The sequence below is a fragment of the Mustela nigripes genome, chromosome 14 (genome assembly GCF_022355385.1).
Source record: "Mustela nigripes isolate SB6536 chromosome 14, MUSNIG.SB6536, whole genome shotgun sequence".
NCBI classification, from domain to species: Eukaryota; Metazoa; Chordata; class Mammalia; order Carnivora; family Mustelidae; genus Mustela; species Mustela nigripes.
The window spans coordinates 93,307,940-93,333,761 of record NC_081570.1 but is presented as its reverse complement, the minus strand read 5'-3'; the positions used below and the strand labels follow the sequence as shown (position 1 = coordinate 93,333,761).

General features: G+C 40.1%; 2 protein-coding genes across 7 annotated transcripts in view; one reads left to right on the top strand and one right to left on the bottom strand.

The window, feature by feature from the left end:
• The window catches only part of CLCC1 (chloride channel CLIC like 1), a 28,466-nt gene extending 5,204 nt beyond the window's left edge, over nt 1-23,262 (top strand). For 2 of the 4 annotated variants that reach the window (XM_059375613.1, XM_059375616.1), the window contains 10 exons: nt 6,170-6,310; nt 6,697-6,798; nt 9,736-9,843; nt 11,830-12,051; nt 12,970-13,110; nt 15,139-15,232; nt 16,655-16,752; nt 17,032-17,178; nt 19,570-19,911; nt 21,300-23,262. In XM_059375613.1, coding sequence (XP_059231596.1) covers nt 6,182-6,310; nt 6,697-6,798; nt 9,736-9,843; nt 11,830-12,051; nt 12,970-13,110; nt 15,139-15,232; nt 16,655-16,752; nt 17,032-17,178; nt 19,570-19,911; nt 21,300-21,557 — 1,641 coding nt within the window. In that variant the 5' untranslated portion in view covers nt 6,170-6,181 and the 3' untranslated portion in view covers nt 21,558-23,262. The remainder of the gene's footprint in view (nt 1-6,169; nt 6,311-6,696; nt 6,799-9,735; nt 9,844-11,829; nt 12,052-12,969; nt 13,111-15,138; nt 15,233-16,654; nt 16,753-17,031; nt 17,179-19,569; nt 19,912-21,299) is intronic. The other 2 variants (XR_009399562.1, XM_059375615.1) reach the window with 2 other exon arrangements.
• Nucleotides 22,456-25,822, bottom strand: part of GPSM2 (G protein signaling modulator 2) — a 59,104-nt gene continuing 55,737 nt past the window's right edge. For all 3 annotated transcript variants that reach the window (XM_059375610.1, XM_059375612.1, XM_059375611.1), the window contains one exon: nt 22,456-24,840. In XM_059375610.1, the coding sequence (XP_059231593.1) occupies nt 24,613-24,840 (228 nt within the window). In that variant the 3' untranslated portion in view covers nt 22,456-24,612. The remainder of the gene's footprint in view (nt 24,841-25,822) is intronic.

The window sequence follows — 25,822 nt, the reverse complement described above, 5'->3', positions numbered from 1 at the left end:
TCTGCCTTCTCACACCGTCTTTTCTCTGTCATGTGTCCTAATTTCTTCTTATAAGGACAGCAGTCATATTGGATTAGGGCCCATGCTGATGACCTCATTATAACCTAATTTCCTCTTTAGAGACACTGTCTCAAAGTACAGTCATATGCTGGGGAACTGGAGTTTAGGATTTCAACATGTGGATTCTGGAGGAATACACTTCAGACCATAACAATATCTCAATTAGTCTTTCCCATTTAAAAAAAAAAAACCCTTTTGTAAAATGTGAAATATATATACAGAAAAGTGTATAAAAATATAAATGTTCATCTTAGCAAATTATTAAAAAGGACACATCTTTGTGTCTACCTTCTAGATTAAGAAATAGAACACTGTCGGTATCCCAGAAACCTTCCAGAGCTTTTCCCCTCACCTCATTCTTGATCTCAGAGGGAAAGATTTCACTATTTACCATCAGGTATAGTGTTTGCCTGTAGTATTCTATCTGGCAAGTTTTTCTTTATTCCTGGTTTGTTAAGTGTTTTAGTCATGAATAATTTATCCTGTTTCACTCTTAATTTTGGGGGCCTTCTCTTTTTCTTCTTAATTTTACTATGTGTTTATCAATTTTTTTAGTCATTTCAAAGAATTAACTTTTGGTTTTTATCTTCTCTATTACAAGTTTGTGTCCTAATTTATTATTTTTTACTCCTGTTTATTTTTGATTGAATCCTTTAAGGGGTTCTTTTTCAGGCCTGAGGTAGTTTCCTGCATTGTGTGCACTGATCTGTGCCTTGCTAAAGGCTCAAGGGGCACTGTTCTCAGACCATTTCTGCGATGCAGACTGGATGTCCTACAGTTCAGTTCTGACATTGTGTACCCAAGGTAGTACAGACCCTCATAAGTTAAGGACACAGTCCTATACAAGACTGCCTCCATGACAGACATACATCTTAGGGGCCACCTGCCCTTGTGACCTACTGCTATAAATTATGGGGATCCCACAACCCTGTCAGGTTGGATAATTCACTAGAATGACTTACTGGAAGAACTCCCTGAACAATTTTATTGGAAAGAATATAGATTGGGATCAACCAAATGAAGAGACACACAGGACAAAGTCTGTGGGGGAGGATGTGGAGTTTCTGTGTCCTCTCTTCATGGAATCCAGGCATGTCACTTTTCTGGCACATCCGTGTGTCAACAGTCAGCTCCTCTGAGTCTCAGTGTCCAGAGTTTTTATTGGGGTTTCAGTATGTGGGCATGACTGATTAAATCATTGGCTGCATGATTGAACTTAGTGACCTCTTTCCTTCCTTCCCCTGAGGTTGGATAGTTGAAAGTTCCAAGAAAGTTCCAACACTCTAATCACGTGCCTGGTCTTTCTGATGACCATCCCCCACTTGAAGCTTTTTTGGGGTCCAGCAAAGTCACATCAATGTCACCTCATTGCAGTAGACACTGCTGTCACTCAGGAAATTCCTAGGGTATTTGAAGAAACTGTCTTCATTTGTCTGGAGTTCTTTTGGCACCTTTCTCTTGCCTCAGTCCCCCCAGAATCTCAGTTGTTTTCACAGTGGCTTTCTCGGCTCTGCCTGAGGTCTCTCTTCCTATGCAGTGGCCTAGAAACTATTAAGGCAGTAACCTAGGGCAATGGAAAGGCTGTCTGTGTTTGTTTCCCATTTTTCAAAGACCATTATGCTTGTTTGCCTGGTGTTCAGTGTCTTGAAAACTTGTTTCGTAGACTTTGTGCAGAGATTTTGGTTGTTCAGGCAGGAGGGTACACCTGGCCCCTGTTACTTCATTTTGACCTGGTGTAGGAGCCCTGGGAGTGCTTTGAGCATGGAGTTACTACGTCATCTTGACCTTCCTGCTGTTCTTTGAATGCTTCAGATTTTCTTCCCGCTCTGATCTTTATGTTTGCTGCATCTGCACTCTGGATGTTCTTTTGCCAAGTCTTCCTAAGGTAGCTGCTGCTTACTTGTCTGCTTAAATGTTGTGGTCATCTGCAGCTGTGTGACAAACCACCTCAAAGTTTAGAGGCTTTAAACAATGATTTTATTATTTTTCTTGATTCTGTGGGCTTATGGGCCTTGACTGGACTCATCGGCATAGTTCTTTTATTCCACGTCATTTTGGCTGGGTCCTAAGTCTGTCCAACCATGGGATTGGACTGGGACCACCATGATGGTTCATTCACATGGCTGGCATTGGTGTTGGCTGCCAGCTGTAAGCTAAGTGTGCCCTCTGCACATGGCCTCTCCATGTAGCCAGGCCTTTTCACGGCATGGCGGCAGAGATAAAAAAGCAGGTGTTCAAAAGTGAGGTAGAAGCAGCTAAACCTCATGTAGGCCAAGCCACACCTAGAACCAAAACAACATCATTTCTACCACAATATTTTGGCTAAATATTGTGAACCAATGTAAAACCTTTACTCTCAAGAAGATTGTGACAGAAACTTCATCACGTTTATGGAACAGGAATTGCATTCTGTTTGAACTGGGCAAGAGCATATGACTGAGAACCTTGGTGATGTGTCTGTATTTTTTTTAACAAAAATTGGACACTCTGAAAAAGGGACTTCCCTAGCAACTAACATACCTAGAAAACATTGAATTATAAATTGTAATATCTTCCAGTTATAATTCTTGGTAGACAGCTGATGTATCTTATACTTCTTCCTTTTTCTTTTTTTTTTTTCTCGAAGATTTTATTTACTTATTTGACAGATAGAGATCACAAGTAGGCAGAGAGGCAGGCAGAGAGAGAGAGAGAGAGGAGGAAGCAGGCTCCCTGCCAAGCAGAGAGCCCGATGTGGGGCTCAATTCCAGGACCCTGGGATCATGACCCGAGCCAAAGGCAGAGGCTTTAACCCACTGAGCCATCCAGGTGCCCCCCCTTCCTCCTTTTTCTTATAAAAACCCCTAACTTTCTCCCTGCAGTGGGCCACAATTTGGGTTGCTTCCCGAATTATAATTCTAAACCCCAGAGAAATGTCTTTATTTTATTTCAGGTTTTCCTCTTTTCGTGACCCGTGATTTCACAGGGTCAGCCCAGATGCAGAGGAGGGCAAATAAACTCCATCTCTCGATGGGTGATGGAATTTTGGTTATCTTTAATCTCAGGCCTTCCCTAAAATACTCAACATTGCCTAATCCATCCTGCCACTGTCCTGCTTTATTTTTTTCATAGGATGTATCATTATTTGAAATGATATTTATTTTTTTTTGTCAACTTATTATTCCACCGCATTCCCGGGCCCCATGTGCCCTTCCCCTCCATGTAGCTTCTTAAAACCTGGGCTAGTTTCCTGGTATCCCCATCACCTAAGATAGTGCCCAATATCCAGTAGGTGTTTAGTAGATTTTGAACAAATGAAAGCTGAGCTTTTCCCCAAAACCGTGTTCTCATTCTGAATTTCTTTGAAATTAGTGATAACACCTTTTTGTTGTTGCCTTACGGGCACTCAGTGGTTGAGGGCTGAAGAACTAATCTTTAGAACGCTCTTCAGCCTCCTTGTAGGACTCTACCAAGTCCAGTTTTTCCCTCATTCTGTACACTTACTGCTGCTTTTCTCTTCCCCAGATGTGGCTCCCATGCGTTTATAGCTACTGGTAGCAGATGAGGTTGGCTGTGGGCCTTGTCGCCCAAGCCTACCTTGTCATCCAACCATCTCCCGGCCCCAGCACGTCCATCCTTGAGTTTACGGTTTCGAGGGTTCACTTCGCTCCTCTGCCTCCCTCATCTCGCCCTCTTCGCGTTTACCCCCGCTTCTCTATCTCCACCCCTGTTCCTCCATGAAGTGATGTCAGTTTCCCCCAGTAGGATGAGCTTGCTTCACCCTTTGAACCTCTAAAACCCTGTGACTGTTTGTGTGGCTTTGACCATTTGCATTTGCTGCTTAACAAAATTTTGTTGAATGCCTCTCAGGTACCAGCCGCTGTTCTAGGTCTTGGGCATGGAGAGGTGGAGCAGGCAAAATGGAGAGTCCTCAGGGGGGTGAATTCCGATGGGAGTAAGAGGTTACTTCCCCCTGGAAAAGTCCGCATCGTAGTGTTGTGGTTTTTTGTCCTTGCTGTGTATTGGAGCCACCTGAGGGGCTTTAAAAATCTCAGCACCTGGAGCCCAGTCTTGGAGATTCTGATTGGATTGATCTGGAATGTGGCCAGAAGATTGAGATTTTTAGAAGCTCTCCAGGTGTTTCCAATGCTCAGCCAAGAGCGATAGCCACTGTGCCAGTGAAGAGCCTGATCAATACTGACCAGTAGGGGGCGCCTGGGTGGCTCAGTGGATTAAGCCGCTGCCCTCAGCTCAGGTCATGATCTCAGGGTCCTGGGATCAAGCCCCACGTCTGGTTCTCTGCTCGGCAGGGAGCCTGCTTCCCCCTCTGTCTCTGCCTACCTCTCTGCCTACTTGTGATCTCGCTCTCTGTCAAATAAAAAATAAATAAAATCTTTAAAAAAAAAAAAAAACTGACCAGTACGTTGCTCTTTTCATTGTGAGTTGTGCTGGAAGAGTAAGCAGAGCACACTGGGAGCACAGAGGAGGAGTGTGTGGTACAGCCTTTTCTTTTTACAGCTAGACTCTAAACCCAGGGCTTTCTGACTTGGGAATTCCCTTACCAGATTTTTACTCATATTAAGTATAAGACAGGCTGTCCAAAAGAACTTTCTGTGATGATGGAAATATTCTGTAGCTGCCTTGTCTCCTGTCTACTGTGGTGGCCACTAGCCCCACGTGGGTGTTGAGCACTTGAAATGCAGATAGTGTGAATGAGGAACTGAACTTTTTATTTTATTTAATTTTAATTAGTTTAAATTTAAATATCCACATAAGCTTTCTGGCTACTACCCTGGACAGTGTCAAATAAAGGTGGTATTAAGTTTTGAAATGATTTGACAGTGTTTCTGCAGAGGCTTAGATGAAACAAGTTATTTTCTATGAATGGTTTGGGAGTTCAGTCACCTTGGTTTTTTTTTTTTTTTTTAAGATTTTATTTATTCATTTGACAGATCACAAGTAGGCAGAGAGGCAGGCATAGAGAGAGAGGAAGGGAAGTAGGCTCCCCGCTGAGCAGAGAGCCCGACTTGGGGCTCCATCCTAGGACCCTGAGATCATGACCTGAGCCGAAGGCAGAGGCTTTAACCCACTGAGCCACCCAGGTGCCCCGTCACCTTGTTTGAATGTTAATCTTATACATTTCTTATTTTCCATGTGTTAAAAAAAAGAATTTGAGAGGAAGAGGTTTTGGTTAAATACATCTTCTTTTTTAAAGCAGTTGTACTGGGTGCCTAGGTGGCTCAGTGGGTTAAAGCCTCTGCCTTTGGCTCAGGTCATGATCCCAGGGTCCTGGGATAGAGCCCCACATCGGGCTTTCTGCTCAGTGGGGAGCATGCTTCCCTTCCTCTCTCTCTTTGCCTGCCTCTCTGCCTACTTGTGATCTCTGTCAAATAAATAAAATCTTCAAAAAAAAAAAAAAAGCAGTTGTACTGGGCAGTGATTCACATACTGTTTACTCATTTAAAGAGCACAGTTCAGTGGTTTTTAGTATATTCACAGGTACACGCAAACATCACCACAGTTTTAGATCATTGTTCATCACCTCAAAAAGAAATCCTGTGCCATTTAACTACCAGCCCAGAACTGAGCACTTGCTAATCTACCGTTGTCAATGTAGATTTGCCTGTTCTGGACATTTCATATTGGTGGGACCCTCTACTGTGTGGTCTTTCACAACACAGTGTTCTCGAGGTTTGTCCGTGTTGTAGCCCGCGGTAATACTTCATCCCTTTTTATGTCTGGAGTCTCCCATTGTGCTGAAATGCCACAGTTTAGTTACCTGTCCATTGAGAGACATTTGAATCATTTCTGCTTTTTGGCTGTTGTGAATAATGTTGGTTGTAAACATTAGCACAAAGTTTTTGTGTGGATATGTGTTTTCATTCCTTGGGTATAAACCAAGGAATGGAATTGTGAATCATATGAAAAGTTCCTATTTTCTTTTTGTCTCAGTGCAGATAGGTGTGTATGTGTTGAAATGTGAATACCATTTTACTGAGTATTTTTATTTCAGTTATTACTCAGAAAGAAAACTTTATCTTAGCACTAGAAGGAAGTAGATAGTTTTTATTACAAGACATTTCTTCTAAAAATAATTATATTTCATTATGTCTATTAAAATTTTTTTTAGCTTTCATGCAGGATGCTGTATTCTCTGCTCCTTTGTGAGTGTCTGTGGCTAATAACCGGTTATGCTCATGACGATGACTGGATTGACCCCACAGACATGCTTAACTATGATGCTGCTTCGGGAACAATGAGAAAATCTCAGGTATTAAAAAAAAAATGCGTGTGTGTAAGATCTTATTGGTCCTGTCATGGAAATAGTCTACTTCTGTTACTCACAGAGCTTCCAGAGTCAAGAGTCATGTACCAATGACTAGCAGCCATGTAGACTATCTCCCTGGGTCTTAGTCCAACATGATTTCAGCCCCACCTGCTTATTTCTGTGTTGAATATGAATGTAAAGCCTGCCGAGCTGCCAACTAACTTGATTTTAGTTCTTAGCTAGTAAATTTGAGACTTTTTTTGGCTGTTCAACACAGATGAAGAATATGACAAAGTCATAAGATGATGAAGTCAAAATTTAGTTTTCATTAACTTTAGGTTATTTTCACAACTGAACTATGAAGAAATAAAATCTCTCTTTTGCTTTAGGTAAAATATGGTGTATCAGAGAAAAAAGAAGTCAGTCCCGACTTGTCACATGGTGATGAATTGTTGGAATGTCATAGCAAACTTGATTCTTTAACTCATAAGGTTTGAACTTTTTTTAATTCATGAATTTTATGCTTACAGTATATTGCTCTGTTTCCTGTCTTTCCCAACATTGTATGTGTTTCTATGTATGTACTGCACAATTTATGTATAATTTTTTCTTTAGTTACTCTAGCCTTGTCTTCTTTTTCATTACTCTGGCCTTGCCTTTTTTTGTTTGTTTGTTTTTAAGTACTCTTATTTTCCTGTAATAACATTTATCTCACCATGTTATAATTACTTCTTTACCATACTGAACATTTCTTGGGACAAGGGATATATTTATATATTTTTAAAGATTTTATTTATTTGAGAGAGAGAGAAATAGTGAGAAGAGAGCATGAGCAGGGAGGAGAGGGAGAAGCAGGCTTCCCACTGAGCAGGGAGCCTGACAGGGGCTCAATCCCAGGACCCTGGATCATGACCTGAGCCAAAGACAGACGTTTAACCGACTGAGCCAGCCAGGTGCCCCAGGGACAAGGAATATGTTCTATTTGTTTTTGATTTTCTGTCACCTTTCACAGTGCTGGGTCACAATAGACTCATGACAAAGGCAACCCATGAAATGTAAGAATTACTCTTGCAAATATAAGGGATTATTATAATTTAGAATCTGGTAGCTATTCCTTCACTTATCCAATATTTTTATTTGTGTGGCTGAAATGGAGTTTATGAGAAAGGAAATTTTAAAGCAAGATTTTTAAGGGGTTTGAATATATGCTGTGGAGTGGGAACTGGCCTCTTGGCTATGGAGGCCATCAGCTGGTGGCCCAGTGGAAGGGGGTCGCTGAAGGAGAGGGTAGCAGAGGTCCAGCAATGCCCAGTGTTCCAACTGAGGCCGTGACAGGTGTTGAAGAGGAAAATGTTAGATTTCTCCAAGGTGGAATAGGTAAATTTGGGTAGCTGAGGGAGGAGAGAAGAGGGATAGAGTGGAGGAGGGAGGTTTCCAGCGTGAGAGACTGGGAGAACTTGTGAGCAGAGATACAGAGATCTCAATTCCAGATCTGTCAGTGCTGCTGTGGTTCTTATTGGGTGTGAATGCTGTCTCATTTGATAAATTTTGCCTCAGTTTAACTGTGTTTTGTAGTATCATGAGCTTGATGAGCTTGTTTGGCTGCACACTAGGAAATACAGAACTTTTCCACTCCATTCTTTGCATCTTGGGCTTAGCATGTAAAAATATGATTGATAAAATGGAGTCTCGAGTCCTTGTTTTATAAAACATTCTCATGGCGCCTGGGTGATGCAGTTAATTGATTTCCACTCAGGTTGTGATTTCAGGGTCGTGAGATCTAGCCCTGTGTCAGGCTCCATGCTCAATATGGAGTCTGCTTGAGACTCCCTCTTCCTCTGCCCACCCACAAAATAAATAAGTCTTAAAAGAAAAAAACAAACAAACAATGGGTGCCTGGGTGGCTCAGTTGATTGGGCGACTGCCTTTGGCTCAGGTTATGATCCTGGAGTCCTGGGATCGAGTCCTGCATTGGGCTCCCAGCTCCATGGGGAGTCTGCTTCTCCCTCTGACCTTCTCCCCTCTCATGCTGGCTCTCTCTCACTCAAATAAATAAATAAAATCTATAAAAAAAAAAAAAAGAAAAAAATCCCACACAAAACATTCTCTTAACTGAGCTATCCTGGGTAGCTCAGTTGGTTAAACATTTGACTCTTGATTCCAGCTCAGATCATGATCTCAGGGTGGTGAGATTGAGCCCCATGAGGGGCTCCGTGCTGAGTGTGGAGCCTGTTTAAGATTCACCTCTCCTTTTGCCCACCCCCCACCTCCTGCTTGTACTTTCTCTCTCAGAAATTCTTTTAAAGAGAAATTTAAAAAGGTTTGTAAACCTTGCCTGCATGTGGAGGAAACTGCCATGTGACTTTTCAAGGGTCCTTCTCTCCTAAGTCTGTGTGTGACTTGTTGTCATGTTCATCATCTGAAGCCTATTTCAAATGCTAACTCAACTTGTGGTTCACACTCAGTTAGAAAATAAAAGTTGGTTATCACAGGTTCCAAGGCAGTTCTAAGGTAATTTGCATCTAAGATATGAACTGCCCTCACTCAGTGACTTGACCACTGTGGTGTTTGTAGAACTCAGTTCAGAGGAAATCTGAAGGATGAATTATGTGCGGAGGGTTGCCATGCTCAGATACTCTGGAGAAGCCGTGTTTCTGCCTTCCTGAAGTGTGGCCTGTAGAGTTGGGCGTGCTCAGTCGTTGACAGGAAAAATTAGTAAAAGACTAAAAGTAATACACACGTTCAAGAAACTCCTTGATGTGCCCTTCATTTCATCTTCTGGCTTCATCTTTTATGTTTCTCTATCTCTGTTTTTTCTTTCTTCCTTCCCTTTCTTCTTCCTTTTATTCCTTTGCTCAATGAATCATTGCTTTGGGATTGGGAAGAGGCAGATTGTCCCAGATAATCTTCTCATCTGCATCTCTGCCCCTTGCTTCATGATCTTCAGCTTTAAAATTGCTGAAAGTGAGGGGCGCCTGGGTGGCTCAGTTGGTTAAGCTTCCAACTCTTCATTTCAGTTCAGGGCACGATCTCAGAGTTGGGAGATCCAACCCCACATCTGGCTCCGCTCTCAGAGCAGAGTGTGCTTGAGATGGTCTCTCTCACTCCCTTTGCCCCTCCTGCTTGTGCGTGTGCTCACTCTCTCTCCCCCTCTCAAATAGATCAGTCTTTTAAAAAAAATTGCTGAAAGTCATCAAAAAAACTGCCATTTGGGGCTAAGTGCTGGACATATGTTCCTAATTTGTTACCTACTTGCCCTTTGCAAAGAGAACCCACAGAAGGTAGGAAGTTCTGTATTTTCATATAAGTGATAACGGATATGAAAGTGATATCCTTACTTTGATATTGATGGGGCTGCTAGGCTAGAAACTTGACCCTTATGTGAAACTTGGATGCTGTCTAATGATGAATTTATTCTGTAATTACAGATCGATGAGTGTGAGAAGAAGAAGAAGGAAGACTATGAAAGTCAAAGCAATCCTGTTTTTAGGAGATACTTACATAAGATTTTGATTGAAGCCAGAAAGCTTGGACTTGTGAGTGTTGGTGGGATATTAATTACTGTGGTAGATATTTTAATTATTAATTTCAGATGTGGGGAGGTACCTTAAATTTGTTGTTTGATTTTTACTAAACAGTTGGAAATTTAATACTTTTGTGAGTTGGCAAGGAAATTCTATGCTGACCACTTGCACACTTTCTTGTTCATATGATAAAAGATCGTTCTATGCTGAGAAAAGAACAGTGTGTTTTAAGTAGGTCCTCCACCCACCTGGAAGCTTTTTACTGTGGCAAGGGCTCCTTTATAGAATTGCATATCATGTGCATATTGTCCATAATTAATGTTAAGATTCCATTTTTTTAGAGTTCTTGTTTTCACTCCGAGGAGTCCAAACATCAAGAAAACTTAAGGGGAAGGAATGTTAGATAAATATTTAATAATCCCATCTTGTTTTTGAAGTGGAAAAGCAGATGTTCTCATACATGCATCCTTTTAGTCAAGTCTTATAAGTGTGTGTGGGATGAGGATACAGATAGAGCCAAAAAATTCCTATGATGGAGGTAATTGGCATTTAGCTCAAGGTTTTTTTGTTTTGCTTTTTTTAGTTCAAGGTTTTTTAGATATAGTAATGGATGACTGCTTTTTCACGTTAGTGATGACTTGTGTTGTTACATGACACTTTTTTTCCTGACTTTATATTTGCTTTTATATAAGTATCTGTATTTACTCTTGTGAAAGAGAAACATTTTGCTTAACAGTTAATGAATGTAAAATGTTCATAGTGATATTGCTAACCTGAACTCACGTTAATAAAGATAGTTATAAATATCATGTTTGTTCATGGAAACTCCAGTTTGTTTGCCTGCTTTCTGAGTTGTTGTTGTTTTTTTTTTTTTTTTTTTTTTTAAGATTCTATTTATTTACTTGACAGAGATCAGAAGTAGGCAGAGAGGAGAGAGGCAGGCAGAGAGAGAGAGAGGGGAGGAAGCAGGCTCCCTGCTGAGCAGAGAGCCCGATACGGGGCTGGATCCCAGGACCCTGGGACCATGACCCAAGCCAAAGGCAGAGGCCTTAACCTACTGAGCCACCCAGGTGCCCCTTTTTGAGATCCTTTTTAAAAAAAATTTGTGTTATTGTATTTTAGGGTACTTGAAAATAAAGTTAGCAAATGGAAAGTCGTAAATGAATCAAAATAAGCAGTTGATGCTCATTATTTGTGGATTCCGTATTTGTGAATTTACGTACTTGCTAACCTTTTGTAATCTCAGAGTCAGTACTTGCAGAGCATTTGTGCGCCTCTCGGACACACACAAAGCAGCAAAGCATATGCGATGTCTGGTGTGCCCAGTCCTAGCTGAGGCTGAGCAAGGCTTTGTTCTGTCTTCTGTTTTCAGCTCTCAGACTGTAAACAAGTACTTCTTTATGGTTTATTTAGTGCTTCATATTTCACACTTTTGTTGATGTTATTTGGATGTTTAACTCCCAGGAGTAGTGTGGTCTAGTGTCTCTGAGCCGTGAGAAGGCTAGGATGTGCCTACCAGGGAAAATACTCCTGTTAGATAAGCTTTTTTTTTGGGCAGGAGTTACGGTGTTGTTTGCTGTGCATTCAGGGTTAATCAAAAGTATTAAATAAGGTATCTTTAAGTAGAAACACATAAAAGGGTTGTGTATTGACTGGCTGATGAAAATGTCTTGGTAGAAACACAACCCTGTATTTCCTGTAGGAGCCATAGCTCAGGTATTCGTTAACTAGTGTCCGAGGTGACGTCCTAGAACAAACTGTTGCCAATAGTAAGAATCAACTGTATTTTGGTAAAATGCAAAGTATCTTATTTGCATAGAGTTTTATAATTTTTGAAATGGTTTTCACATGTATGATCTCTCGTCATTATGTGAGACAAATAGGTGGATAATATTACTCCTATTTTATACAAGTGAAATACAAACCACAAATGTATTTAGCTCCAAATCGGCTTTTGTCTTGAAGTGTTTCTCTTTTCTGTTTTTTGGGGAAATACAGCCTGAAGAAAACCAAGATGATATGCATTATGATGCTGAGATTATTCTAAAAAGACAAACCTTGTTAGAAATACAGAAGTTTCTCAGTGGAGAGGATTGGAAACCAGGAGCCTTGGATGATGCACTAAGTGATATTTTAGTTAATTTTAAGCTTCATGATTTTGAAACATGGAAGTGGCGATTTGAAGACTCCTTTGGAGTGGATCCATATAATGTGTTGATGGTAAGATGGGACAAGGGGGACATAAGTAACAGCTCATTTAAAAAAATGCTTTAAAAACTCCACCATAGAACTCTCTTACACTGTTGGTGGTAATGCAAGCTGGTGCAGCCACTCTGGGAAACAGTGTGGAGGTTCCTCAAGAAATTGAAAAATAGAGCTACCCTATGACCCAGCAAACTACTGGGTATTTACTCCAAAGATACAAATGTAGTGATCCGAAGGGGCACCTGCACCCCAATGTCTATAGCAGCAGTGTCCACAGTAACCGAACTGTGGAAAGAGTCCAGATGTCATCAGCTGAAGAATGGATAAAGAAGATGTGGTATATATAATGGAAAATTATTCAGTCATCAAAAAAAAGAAGTCTTGCCATTTGCAATGATGTGGCTGGAACTAGAAGGTGTTTTGTTAAGTGAAATAACAAGCCAGTCAGAAAGACAATTATCATATGATCTCGCTGATATGTGGAATTTAAGATACAAAAGACAGGATCATAGGGGAAGAGAGGAAAAAAATAAAAGACATAATCAGAGAGGGAGGCAAACCACATAAGAGACTCGTAACCAGGAAACAGGCAGGGTTGCTGGAGGGGAGAAGGGGGGGATGGGCATTAAGGAGGGCACGTGATGGAATGAGCACTGGGTGTTCTGTGCAACTGATGAATCACTGACCTCTACCTCTGAAACTAATAATACACTGCATGTTAATTGAATTTAAATAAAAAAGAAGCCCCTCTGCTGTAATCACGTTAAGAACCCGGATGAAGACACTTGTCTGTTGCCACTTCTGTGGCCGAGTGTGGCACAGATGATGTTGCATATTTGAGGCCAGTTCTTTGTTTTTGCTGATGATTATCATTTTTCAGCTGGGAGGGTGGCTTAGCAGTAACCCTGCTCTCTGCTTCTTTCTGTTTTCGAGGTGCTTCTGTGTCTGCTCTGTATTGTGGGATTAGTAGCTACCGAGCTGTGGACGTATGTACATTGGTACACCCAGCTGAGACGTGTGTTATTCATCAGTTTCCTCGTCAGTTTGGGATGGAATTGGATGTATTTATATAAGGTATCAAATAGGTGGAGCATTTTCATGTTTTTCACTGTTACTTCATAATAACAGAAGACCGCAGTGCCTGACTTAAAGTGTCCGCAGTGATTGGAGATGGGGCGGGGGGTGGGGGTGCTGGCAGCTGCTCTCCTGTCTCTGGTGTTCTGGGTTCCTGACTGGTTTGGGGCAGGCCTGATTCGTAACCCAGTTTCTGACGGGTGGCATCTGGGTGGCTAAATTGGAATAGAGCTAGGTAGATGCATTTTTAAGAATTTTGTGTAGGTAGTGTAGAGTATGTCCTTTTATTCTTTGCCAGAAAGGATATCAAAATGTTATCTTTTAAAAGCTAGGTTATTTTCTGAATATGAAATGGTATGTTGATGGTAGACAATTTAGAATAAATAAAAAGTTATACAGAGAAGTTTGATTTTTTAAAAAAAATTTTATTAAAAAAATATTGAAGATTTGTATTTATTTTATTTTATTTTATTTATTTGACTGCGAGAGAGGGAACACAAGAAGGGGGAGTGGGAGAGGGAGAAGCAGGGTTCCACAGAGTGGGAAGCTCAACATAGGGCTCAATCCCAGGACCCTGGGATCATGACCTGAGTTGAAGGCAGACACTTAATGACTGAGCCACCTAGGTGCCCCTTGATTTTTTTTTTTTAAACTGAGAATTAATTAGCAAGTGTGAGCAGGAGGTGGGGCAGAGGGAGAGAGAATCCTTGAGCAGACTCCCCACTGAGCAAAGGAAATCCAATGTGGGGCTTAAATCCCAGGACTCCAGGATCATGACCTGAGCCAAAGGCAGATACTTAACTGACTGAGCCACCCAGGCACCCCAAAAATTTGTTTTTTAAAAGTTAAATATAATTTGTCACCTAGAGATAATTGCCCTCAGTAATTTCAGGTATTTCTGGTCTTTTTCCAAAATTTTAATTCTTTCAAAATTGGGGTCATGGTGAATATGGCGTCAAATGAAGCACTACTGTTCTGTTGAAATCGCGTTGAAAGACAATTTTATTTTATTTATTTATTTTTTAAAAGATTTTTATTTATTTATTTGACAGAGATCACAAGTAGGCAGAGAGGCAGGCAGAGAGAGGAGGAAGCAGGCTCCCTGCTGAGTAGAGAGCCCGATGTGGGCCTTGATCCCAGGACCCTGAGATCATGACCTGAGCCAAAGGCAGAGGCTTTAACCCAATGAGCCACCCAGGCGCCCTGAGGACAATTTTAGATCTGTCTGGCAGAATGAGTCAAGTAGCAAAATATTTTTGATGAAGTTATCTGATTAAATCAATCCTTAACCTTTTGCTCTAAGTTCTATAGCTTCTAGAACTAATTATTTTCAAATTAAAGGAAAAAAACTTTGGTTGAATATTGTTATCTTGGCAGTTTCCCCCAGGGCTTGGATATATAAAAAATGTTATCTTTTTATCTAGGCCACTTGTGCTGAAAACCACCCAGAACAAAACTCCATTTTATCATGAATTATGAAAGAAAATGAGAAGTAGTCATTTAATATATATAACTATATTTTTGGGTGTGGTATGAATTAGATTTACACTAAATCTTTTTTATAAAAAGTACAAAGGTTTGCATTTCTCATCAAAAGTACTTAACAGGGCACCTGGGTGGCTCAATGGGTTAAGCCTCTGCTTTTGGCTTGGGTCATGATCTCGGGGTCCTGGGATTGAGTACCACATCGGGCTCTCTGCTCAGTGGGGAGCCTGCTTCCTCCTCTCTCTCTGCCTGCCTCTCTGCCTGCTTGTGGTCTGTCAAATAAATGAATAAAATTAAAAAAAAAAAAAAGTACTTAACAAAGAAGTACTTTGTAACCGTAGTTCTTTATTCTCACTCCTTGCTTTAAAACTGCTTTGCCATGAGTGGAAAAGAGCTGCCATTAAAAAATGTATTTTTTCCTGTTAAAAGAACTGTGAATAGTCTGGTGTCTGGTGAAGGCACGTTTTGAAGTCAGGGTTTTGGATGTGTAGACATAACCTTCATGTCCGCAGCCACTCACTGCACCCTTTTGGTGTCGGTCAGCTCGCGTTCGCACAGCATCAGGCCGAGGTTGCCAAGCTGGAGCCGTTAAACAATGTGTGTGCTGAGAAGATGGACTGGATTGGAAGCCTCTGGGGTAAGGTGTTGGTTCACTGGGCCTCATTTTTTTCCGGGAAGGAGATAACTTAGAGAAATGATGAAATGCCGAAAGGAGGGTTTCCATGACTGAGATCTCAGTGTCAGAAGAACATGCCTGAAAAGTCAGGGTTCAGACCGTGACTCTTGGCTCCTGTAACCTCACGGGGAGGGAATAAGAACTGTCTTCACCGGCCCCATACTGCTACACTCTCCTCCATTGGACTGTGATGGAGACGGTGCTCATCTTGTCTGTCTAGCCCATTTTGTGCATTAAAGAAGTGAGTCAGTGTTTATATGAATTAATACCATCTTAGACTTAATCTCCTTATACTGACTTACAAAATCTTATGTTGTAGCTTTACTATACATTTTTTTTTCTTAAGAGGACAGTTCTTTAACTTTCTTTTTCCTTACAGATTGTATATACATTCTCTCTACTGTTGACTGCCTTTAGTTCTGTATATCTAGCCATAGGAATGGTTTAGTGTTCAAAGGCACTTTATAAATGCAAGTCCATAATAACTGACCCAGAATAGAATCTCCGCAGATTATATAAAATAGGGTGTCCGAATTAACGTTTCTTTAGAAGTTGTGGGAACTAAAACAATCTGGCCTTGCTTCCTGGGTGCAGGGGACAATCGAATGCCTCCTGTAGGAGGTTTAGATTTTAAAAATTTAGAAAAATTGGGAGAACTGATGTTCTTTATGTTGTAAAGTAAGGGATTTTTTAAAAATTGAAATTTTACTGAGATAATTCTAGATGCACAGGAAGTTGGAAGGAAAACAAATCAATGTGCCCTTTTCCCATTTTCCTCCCGTGTAAACATCTTACACAAAGATGGCAATGTGAGATCATAGCCAGGATATCAACTTGCATATTAATTCAACGATCTCCCTCAGATTTCCGTGGTTTTAGTTGGATTCATTTGTGTGTGTGAAGAACAGTTTTTTTTTTTTTTTTAAAGATTTTGTTTATTTATTTGACAGAGAGAAATCACAAGTAGATGGAGAGGCAGGCAGAGAGAGAGAGAGAGGGAAGCAGGCTCCCTGCCAAGCAGAGAGCCCGATGTGGGACTCGATCCCGGGACCCCGAGATCATGACCTGAGCCGAAGGCAGCGGCTTAACCCACTGAGCCACCCAGGCGCCCCTGAAGAACAGTTCTTAATACCTACCTTTTAGAAGTTTTCATAAAGTATAATGTTTTATCTACATAAGACTTGTCTGATTTAAAGAGATTTTTAAGATAAACATTTTGGACATAAGATGAAAAATTTTTAAGTCAGTGTTACAAGTACAGCATTTAAAATTGGTTGGTGGTGGGGACAGGGACAAAACCAAATTATTGTCTTATTTGGAAATGAAATGCAACCTTTTTTTTTTTTTTTAATGACTCAGTGTTTTGTCTGTTTCTCTAAATAGAATTGTTAAGAAGCTCATGGACCTATAAGGATGACCCATGCCAAAAATACTATGAACTCTTATTAGTCAACCCTATTTGGTTGGTTCCACCAACAAAGGTATAGAATACATTTGTAAAATTACTTATACAAAGTTAGTAAAAAAAAAAAAAAAACCTCTTGTATTTATTAAAAGTTGTTAGTGTTTTTTTTTTTAAACATTTTGCTAATAATAAATCCTCGTTCTAGAGAAAATACTTCCATTACACAATGATTTGCAGGACATCAAAAGCATTTTAACTTAGGAATGTAATTTTGGCCCCAGTGTACAGTGAATTTTGGCTCATTCTGTTGAGTCGTTTGAGAGAAAAATTAAGTTGCTGTTATCTTTTGTTTTAGGCACTGGCAGTTACATTCACCAACTTTGTCACAGAGCCGTTGAAATACGTTGGGAAGGGAGCTGGTGAATTTATTAAAGAGTTCATGAAGGAGATTCCAGTATTACTTCACATTCCAGTGCTGATCATTATGGCATTGGCTGTCCTGGTTAGTATACAGCAGTTTGTATAGTATACAGTATACAGTATATAGTATACAGCATGGTTTGTTAACAGCACTTGGAGAAAAAAGGCAATTCTAAAACTTGACTTTTTTGCTGTTGTAAATCAGGCTAAATTAGGCTTAATGGTATGAAAAGATTTTTAAGTGATAGAGATTTATTTTTACTCACATGTATATTTAAGCAAGGAAACGATTCTTAAGTTTGATTGTAGATGTCATGGCAGTGACTTAGAATAATAACATTTTTCTAAATTTGTTCTTCAACTTGGTGAATTAATATACATGAAGTCAGTTGTTTTTGTCCTCTTTGAGAAAGAGGGCCTTATTTCAGTCTGGGGTTTTTGCAGCACTGAGAGGGGGAGGAGCATTGGCTTTTCCACAGAATTAAGTAGGGATGTGGGAGAAGGTGAATTACTGAGAAAGTTGGGGGATCCGGGAACAGACATTTATTAAGAGGAAACATTATTCATCATTCATCTGTTGTCTCTTTAGCTTTTTTATTGTTGATTTTCAGCCCTTTCCCTAATAAAGCAGTTGTCACATAAAATGTAAAGAACCCAGAAGTGCCATGGTAAAAGCCAGGTTTGTATTTGTAAAGGAATTAACCTATTTAAAATTTACAACTTTAAATATTTTCAGCATTTACTTTTTCTGAGGGGTGTGAATATACACAACATAGGAGTAATTAGTACCTTCCAATTTAAAGTACCTCAGAATTAGTACCTTCCAATTTAAATTAATAATAATTAAAAAGGATTGTTTTCCCTAAGGATACAGAACTTACCACACTTCATTCACTTTGAAATTGTTCCTGTTTGCTTTTTCGACTTGTGATTACAGGAGTCAGGTTTAGGGATATGGTTTTGTTAGGTGACATGAATTGTTTAGTAGTGCAGGTTTTCCTAGACTTACAGGATTACATCCCAATAAACCCATTGTAATTTGAAAGTACTGTAAGTTGAAAAAGGATTTACTATACTTAGCTTGCAGGACATCATAACTTAGCCTAGCCCACCTTAAACTTGCTCAGAGGAGTTGGGCAAAATCAGTCTAATATTGGGCAAAATCAATCTAATACAAAGCCCATTTTTATAACAGTTTATAACAAAGTGTCATATCTCACATAGTTCATTGAATATTGTACTGAAAGTGAGAAACAGAATGGCTGTGTGGGTAAGATGTGGTTGTGAAGGTAGGGGTTGTTTGCCCTCAAGACCCCATGGCTGACCAAGAACTGCCCTGCCCAGCATCACCAGAGAGGATCGGACCCCAAATCGTTAGTCCAGGAAAAGGTCCAGATTATAAATTCAAGGTACAGTTTCTACAGAACACACTAAGACTTTCTTAGCATTGTGAAGCCTAACAATTATATGTTGAACCATTGTAAGTGGGGGACGATTTGTATTTAGTCTCTGAAGCTGTATTATAAGCAAAAACCCATCATCTCTTACTGCTTCATCTTAAATAGTTTTCTCCAGCACAGTGATTTTCAAACTTTTTGTTTTTAGGATCCTTTTGCCTTCTGTCTTAACTGCAGACCACAAACAAAACAAAACAAAACAAAAAAACAGGAAAAGCCTCCAAGAAACAAACAAAAACTGAGGACCACAAAGAGCTCTTGTTCATAGGGGTTTTATTTATTGATATTTACCATATTAGGAATTAAAACTAAGAAAAATTTCAAATATAAGTCTATACAAGCACACAGTTGAGCCATCAGTGAGGAAGTCACTCCGTCCCCAGCAGACTCCACCATACACTCAGAAGGGAAGAGTAAAAAAAGATTTAAGGTCTTTGAAATACGGAAAGTTTGACCTCACAGAGACCCTGAAACTGTCCCAGGGATTTCCCCCCCCCCCCCACACACCCCCACCAGGGGTGAGTTTGAGAACTGCTGCCTAGTTTTTCCCATGAAATGGGACTCAAAGCCTATTGGATTTTGGTTGTCACTAAAGTCAAGTTTGTATTTGTAGGAAAGCTACCATACATGAGAATGTTTATGTAATGATGTGTGTAACTCTGATTTTTATCGTTTACCTTATATACTGGGTGTGAAAATAGACAGTTGATGAGCAGTTATCAGTACCTTCCAGTTTCAGTTTCTAGGTTTTAGCCAACTGCCCTTGTTAGAATTCAGTCAAAATGTGTTCAGCTGATTGAAATGTCTACTTAACACTTAGTGATTTCTCACATTTTATTGGCTATTCTGGCCTAGTATTAATCTAAGCAAGGGATCACAAATGAAACAATGGTAAAATAAACATGTTTATGTCTCCAAATGCCCTTGAGTCAAGTTAGGTAATTTTGTTAGCACCCTGAATAATTTCATTGTAAGTCAGCCATTAAATACTATGTATTTTTTTCTTTTCCTTCTAGAGTTTCTGCTATGGTGCTGGAAAATCAGTAAATATGCTGAGACATATAGGTGGTCCTGAGAGAGAACCTCCCCGGGCCCTTAAGCCAGGTGATAGAGGACGGCTGCAGGAAGTTGATTATAGACCCCATGGTGGAGCAGGTGATGCAGATTTCCCTTATAGAGGCCACTTTGGCCCCTTTGAGCAAGGCCCTTATGACAAAACATATGAGGGTAGAAGAGATGGTATGAGAGAGAGAGATGTTGACTTGAGGCCTAGGACTGGCAACAAGAGCCCCGAAGTGCTCCGGCCATGTGATGTACCCCAGGCAGAGGCGAGACAGCATCCCAAGGCCGTACCCTGTGTAAGTCAGCAATTGTTTATTTTGCCATCCCCCTTCCTGCTAGACCTCAGTGCTTCCTGTGGAGCTTCTGGTTAGGCGTTTCTGCTCTTTTACCTTCTACGGTTAATTATATCATTATTGATATAATTGTTTACTCTCTCTTTTCTGGTCAAAAGTTCGGCCTTCTTAGAACTAAAACGAGATTTAACTTTTATGTTAAATACTATTAACCAGTAGTTAGTACAGGTGCTAATTCATAGGAAACCAACTAATCGTGACTGAGATTTCTGCCCTTTCAAGAGCTGAGAGAGAAGTCCTCACTGAAGGCCTGGAGCCCCGGGGATCCTGCAGGAGAGTCCTGAAGGCTCAGCTGGGTGGGAGACTGGGCGGGGAGGGGTCACACACCCTGCTTTCCCAAATCCTTGGTATCATTGGCTAGACTCTCTACTTTCTACCCGCAGAATGCGGAGGTGTTTTTTCTACATTATTGGCCATTTAAAGGGAGACTTGCATTTCTATTTGAGAGAGAAATTTATGATGTCTTAAGTTGTTACTGTAAACCTTTGAGAAACAATTGTGAGCACAATTGAATCTAGAAAATTAGAATCCCTTCCATTGGAGTTTCTTGTAAGAGGAAACATACTTGCATACATCTAAAATTTTTTCCAATGTACCTTTCAGCTTTAATAGTTAATGGCAGTGCACCACTCATTCCAAATCCTCCAGGGACTGTTCATCTCACTTAAAGGGAAAGCTAGTTATCTCAGTGGCCAGGGCTTCTTGGATCTGCCCACAGTCCCCCTCCATTAGTACATGGATTTCTTCTACTCTCGCTCTCCTTCAGCCACAAGGGCCTCCTCACAATTCCATGAACTAGAACCTTTTTACTTGCTGCTCCCTGTCTAGAATGCTGAAATGTTCATTTCTTTAAGCCTTTTTACTCCTGTATCACCTTTCAGACTACCTAATTTAAACAGCACTCTGGCCCCAGCTTGGTACTTTGTTAGTTTGTTGCTTGATTGTGTCTCCAAGCTAACCCTAAGTTCCAGAGAGGGCAAGGGTTTTTGTTTTGTTACTGCTGTATCCCCAGTACCTGGAACTGAATATAGGATCAGTAAATATGAATTACTCTCACCAGGCAAGAGGAGTCAGCAGTACTGATCGCCAGTCCTCTTGCTCTCCTAAAGCTGGGTCACTAGACCACCTGGCTATCCTAAGTGCTCCTACTCCTCTGTGCAGGGTTCTGTGAGGATTACAAACTTTGACATAATTACAGCACAGCACTGGAGTTGGGATTTGAAACAGCTGAGAGTTTGATACAGATTTACACAGAAACTTATTAAGCGAGTTTGGTGACTGAATCTTCACATATTATGTTAATTAAACAATTAAAATGTCATTCTCTACAGCATAAGTTACCTGTTTTGGATACAAATCTCAAAGAATTTGGTGGAATCCAGGGAGAAAGCACACCGCCAGAAAGCAGTACTGACAGCAGCCAGTCTACTAGGCCTGTCTCTGGCCCAGACACATCAGAGAAGGTGGAAGGTTCACCTGCAGAGGAAAAGGCCCAGCTCAGGACTGATGCCAGAGGCATCGCAGAGGAAGGCAGTGTGTCTTGCCCAGCCAGCTGTGGAAAGGATCTGGATACTGGCCCACGTGGCTAGAGGAGCACAGACTTGGCCCACCACTCAGAGGTCGTCATTGGGTTTTGTAAAGTATACTCTTCACAACTATTCGCTCTTCTCTACAAATATTCTGACATTTACTACTCCACAGGTGCCAACTTAAACATTAATATTTTTATTCACCATCAGAACTAATGAATACACGTGTATTTCTGTTTAATTTTATCTTTTGCGTAATTTCATTTTCATATTGGTGCTTCCTGTGGGATTTTGAGGTGTTAATTTTGGAACAGGATCTCATAGATGAACATATGGCAAGCATCACTGATTTCAAATAACTAAAGAGGCCAGTTTGAATCAGGGAACAATGAAAAATAAGTTTTATGGTTCATGCGCATATATAGGCACCAATTAGCTAATGTGTGTGTTGCCTAGTGGCTGTCCTGTAATACCTACTTCAATTACTGATTTGTGAGTTGTGCATGGATTCGGTATGTTTCTGAAAGTGGCAGGTACTCAGAAACCGTTGTAAGGACAGTCCGCTGTCATCAGCTTTACCCTCTTCATGCACTTCAGTGTCTTAATGCAGTTACCGAGCCTGTGTTCCCTTGTCTCTGCGGAGGCTGCCCCAGCTCATCATGGCTTCGTCGTTGCGAGTGGTGCCTCCATTGCTCAACTCTTCTGGCGCTCACTGGGCCCGCTTTCTTGCTGCCCCTCTTTACCCTCGTTTAAGACAGAACTGAAGATGGCCAGGAGACTTTAGTTAGCACAGCTTGTTAAATCGGTGATTGTGGTTTTACATAGTCAGTAGCTGGAGAATAGCTTTACTGTTTCCCCACCAAATACATGCTTTACACCTTGGTCAAGTGCATTGTTTTTGCTAAACAGCATAATTTCTGTATGTTCCTGGTTAAGTATAAAAAAATGCTATTGTCAATTAAGATTTTAAAAAATTACCTCAGCAAGAGGATGTAAAATTTATTGTTAATATTATTTTCTAGTTTAATATTGCAAACATCTTTAGTAATTCATCAGAAAGGTAATAGTTCTTTGCAGAAAACACAGCAGGATTTTTTATAAAAATTCACAACACAGTAGGTTTAGAACAAAGGAGCTAATGCGGGGGTGCCTGCAGTTCTGAGTGGCTTTGTGAACATCAATGCATATTAAGTCTTCCCTGAGGGCCAGACCTGTTCACACTAACTGGTGAATATGTGCTGGGGGTGGGGGAAATATGTGCTTAGGGTAGTTGTCATCAGAGCTGTGACTGGATTCTGAAGAGCAGTGAATGCCTCAGGTGACAGACCTTTAACTATGATAGTGGAGTTAATGCTGTTTCAACTCCTGACTGCTTTTTATCAATCCAAAAATGGATCTGTAAAAAACTAAGTAGTATTTCATCTTTGTATTCTTTCATTACAGATATCCGTTTGGGGATGCGGTCCACTTTGACAGCTAGCGAGGCAACATACCACTGCTGTTGAATGATGACAGCAATTTAGGGAAGACACTAAAGCAGACCGAACAGATCAAGGCCAGTTTATAACTTGGAGAAATAGACTTGTTTCTTGTCCAGCCCATATCTGTCATTACAATCAAGGATTTTAGCAACAGGTTTTTAGGAAAATCAGAATGGGGTCGACAGCTTTTTTAAAAGCAGTGTTTAAATGGAATAGATAATGTTGAATGTTTACAGGGTCTAAGAACTATAGTATATGCAAAATAAACACTTATTTTTACATTATTGTGATTTGATATGCTGTCTTTGCTCATCAAATATGCTTGTAAGAAAAAAAAAAACCCAAGAAACTTACGTGCAGTTTTTACAAGGATGCTATCTCTAGGACGTTATATCTTGTATGTAATATAGAAGACAAGATGATCCAGGTGCTGAGTACTTTTGACAAAATTTGTCTGATCTTAGAATCAAAAATCTTTTTTTTCCCCTGAGCCTTTGATGTGATTCCAGATTAACTATCTTTCTATTTTTGTAAACATTGGCCGTTTGGAGAAGTGGTTCTCACTATCCACCAAATCACCTGAAGGATTTTAAGGAAGAACAGAGGCCCTGATTCCATCCTGGCTGTGCAGAATCAGAAGCAACCAGAGGTGAATGAGTTGTCAACTTGTTCTGGCTATGAGTATTTGCATTCTAGAATTCACCCTTAGACTAGGCTCTGCTTTCCATCCTTGCTATCCTCTTTTGCTAAGCTTACTTTGTGTCATGTCCTATTACATACCCTTGTAAATTACCTCCAGTTTCTGGGAAGGGGAGGGAAGGCTTAATGATGACTGAAGGATTAACTTACATCTTTCATTCTTAAATTTTGTGAATTTCATCTATTTTCTATTTTCATGGCCTAGGTTCTTGATAGAACCACAAGAGTTTTTTTTGGGGGGGGGGGTTCTTATTTAAAGTTTTGTTTTGACATTAGGTCTTAAAAAGTTTTATAGCTGTGTTTTGTAACAGAAAGTATAATTTTAAGCCACACACACACTTTAAAATTAAAGGATCTAAAACATGCTGTAAGTTTGAGTTTTTTGTAATGGCTTTGAACTAATAACATACTGAAAATATGACTTTCTTAGCAGAAAAAGATCGATCTAGATTTTTTAAATAAGACTGTAACTTTTTTACACATGGGCAAGTATGTTATTTTTACTAAACAGCAAAATTTCTCACTACATCCATGGTTCAGTATAAAAAAAAGCCATTGTCAATTCAGATTTAAAAAAATTATCTCAGCAAGAGGATTAAATTCTAGTCTAGATTTATTTATCTTCCTACTTTACAAACTCTAGGTAAAGGAATCTAACAAGTTGCCAAAGAACACAGTCCCGAGCTTGAATCATGAAAGTTGATGAAGCACCTTTTGTAAGACCCCCTCCACTCTGAAACAAGTGTGTCCAGAGAAATGTTAATTAATATCATACTATTAAAGGTTATTTATATCATTCTAGAACATTTTAAGCTGTATTACAGTGCTATAATTTCTCCTTTTAAGGAAAAAGTAATAGACTGAATTTCCCTGCAATGTTCTGAAAGGAAATAAGATCATTAAAAAAAAAAAATCCATAATAACTAGAGGTTTGCTTATTTTTTTCCTGTATTTTTAAATTCCAACAAAGCATTACTTTGTATAAGGTCCTTCAGTTCAAATTCAGTGTCTCTGTTTTGATCTCTTTGTAAGAGAACTCTCTGTTCATCCATTCTTTTTGCCTGAGAACGTAAAATCAAGCTAAAAAAGTCCTCATCTGGTACCGTTGGTCCCTTTGTGGTGGCAGGTGGTGGAGCACATCTTTGATCATCTAATCTGGACCCCTGAAAATTGATGAGAAAGAGATTAAACCACAAATATTTCATTAATGCCTGTCATCCCAAGAAAAACATTTTTTTTGGCTTGTTTCAGAAATATAATCTTTAGACCTGAAACCTAATAAAACCTTTGCCATGATTTACATAATCAGAATCTAGCAAGTATTATGTAGAAGTATAATTTCATGGCTTTGCTAAGATTAATTAAGAGTCCAGGTCAAGGGGCACCTGAGTGGCTCTGGGTTAAAGCCTCTGCCTTTGGCTCAGGTCTTGATACCAGGGTCCTAGGATCGAGCCCTGCATCGGGCTCTCTCTGCTCAGTGGGGAGCCTGCTTCCTCCTCTCTCTCTCTCTGCCTGTTTCTCTGCCTACTTGTCTGTCAAATAAAATCTTAAATAAAAAAAAGTCAAGGTCAAATCTTACAGAATAGGCACTGACAAGTTTAATTTACCAAATCCTTAGAATGTTAGGTACAAAAACACTGCAGCACTACCTTACAAATACCGTGTCAGGCCAGGGGTCAGCAAACCGGAACCCACTGACTGTTTTTGTATATAATGTTTCCTTTGCATTTCACCACAATGCTCATTTGTTGGTGAACTATGTGTGGCTGCTTGCCTGCTACCACTGCAGAGTTGAGCAGTTGTGATAAAGACCATGGGGCCTGAAAAGCCTAGAATGTTTTCTGTCTAGCCCTGTCTTAAGCATTTAAATCCTTGAAGCCCAGATTTTTCTCCTTGAAGTTTTAACTTACCGAGTTTTAGAAATACATTAGAAATGTTATTGATCAACTAAAAAATACAAGCACTTAAAAGTGTGCATAGAGCATCTGGTATTGTAGCTCCAGCATGGGGATATGCGGGCTGACGTCAGAGTGCCCACTCTTGCTGGGCACTGTGCACTGACCTGCCTTCACATTTAACCCCTCAGCCCCAGGATCCTCCCAGACCTCCTTGTGAGCAGCCACCTTGCCATGAGACACACACACA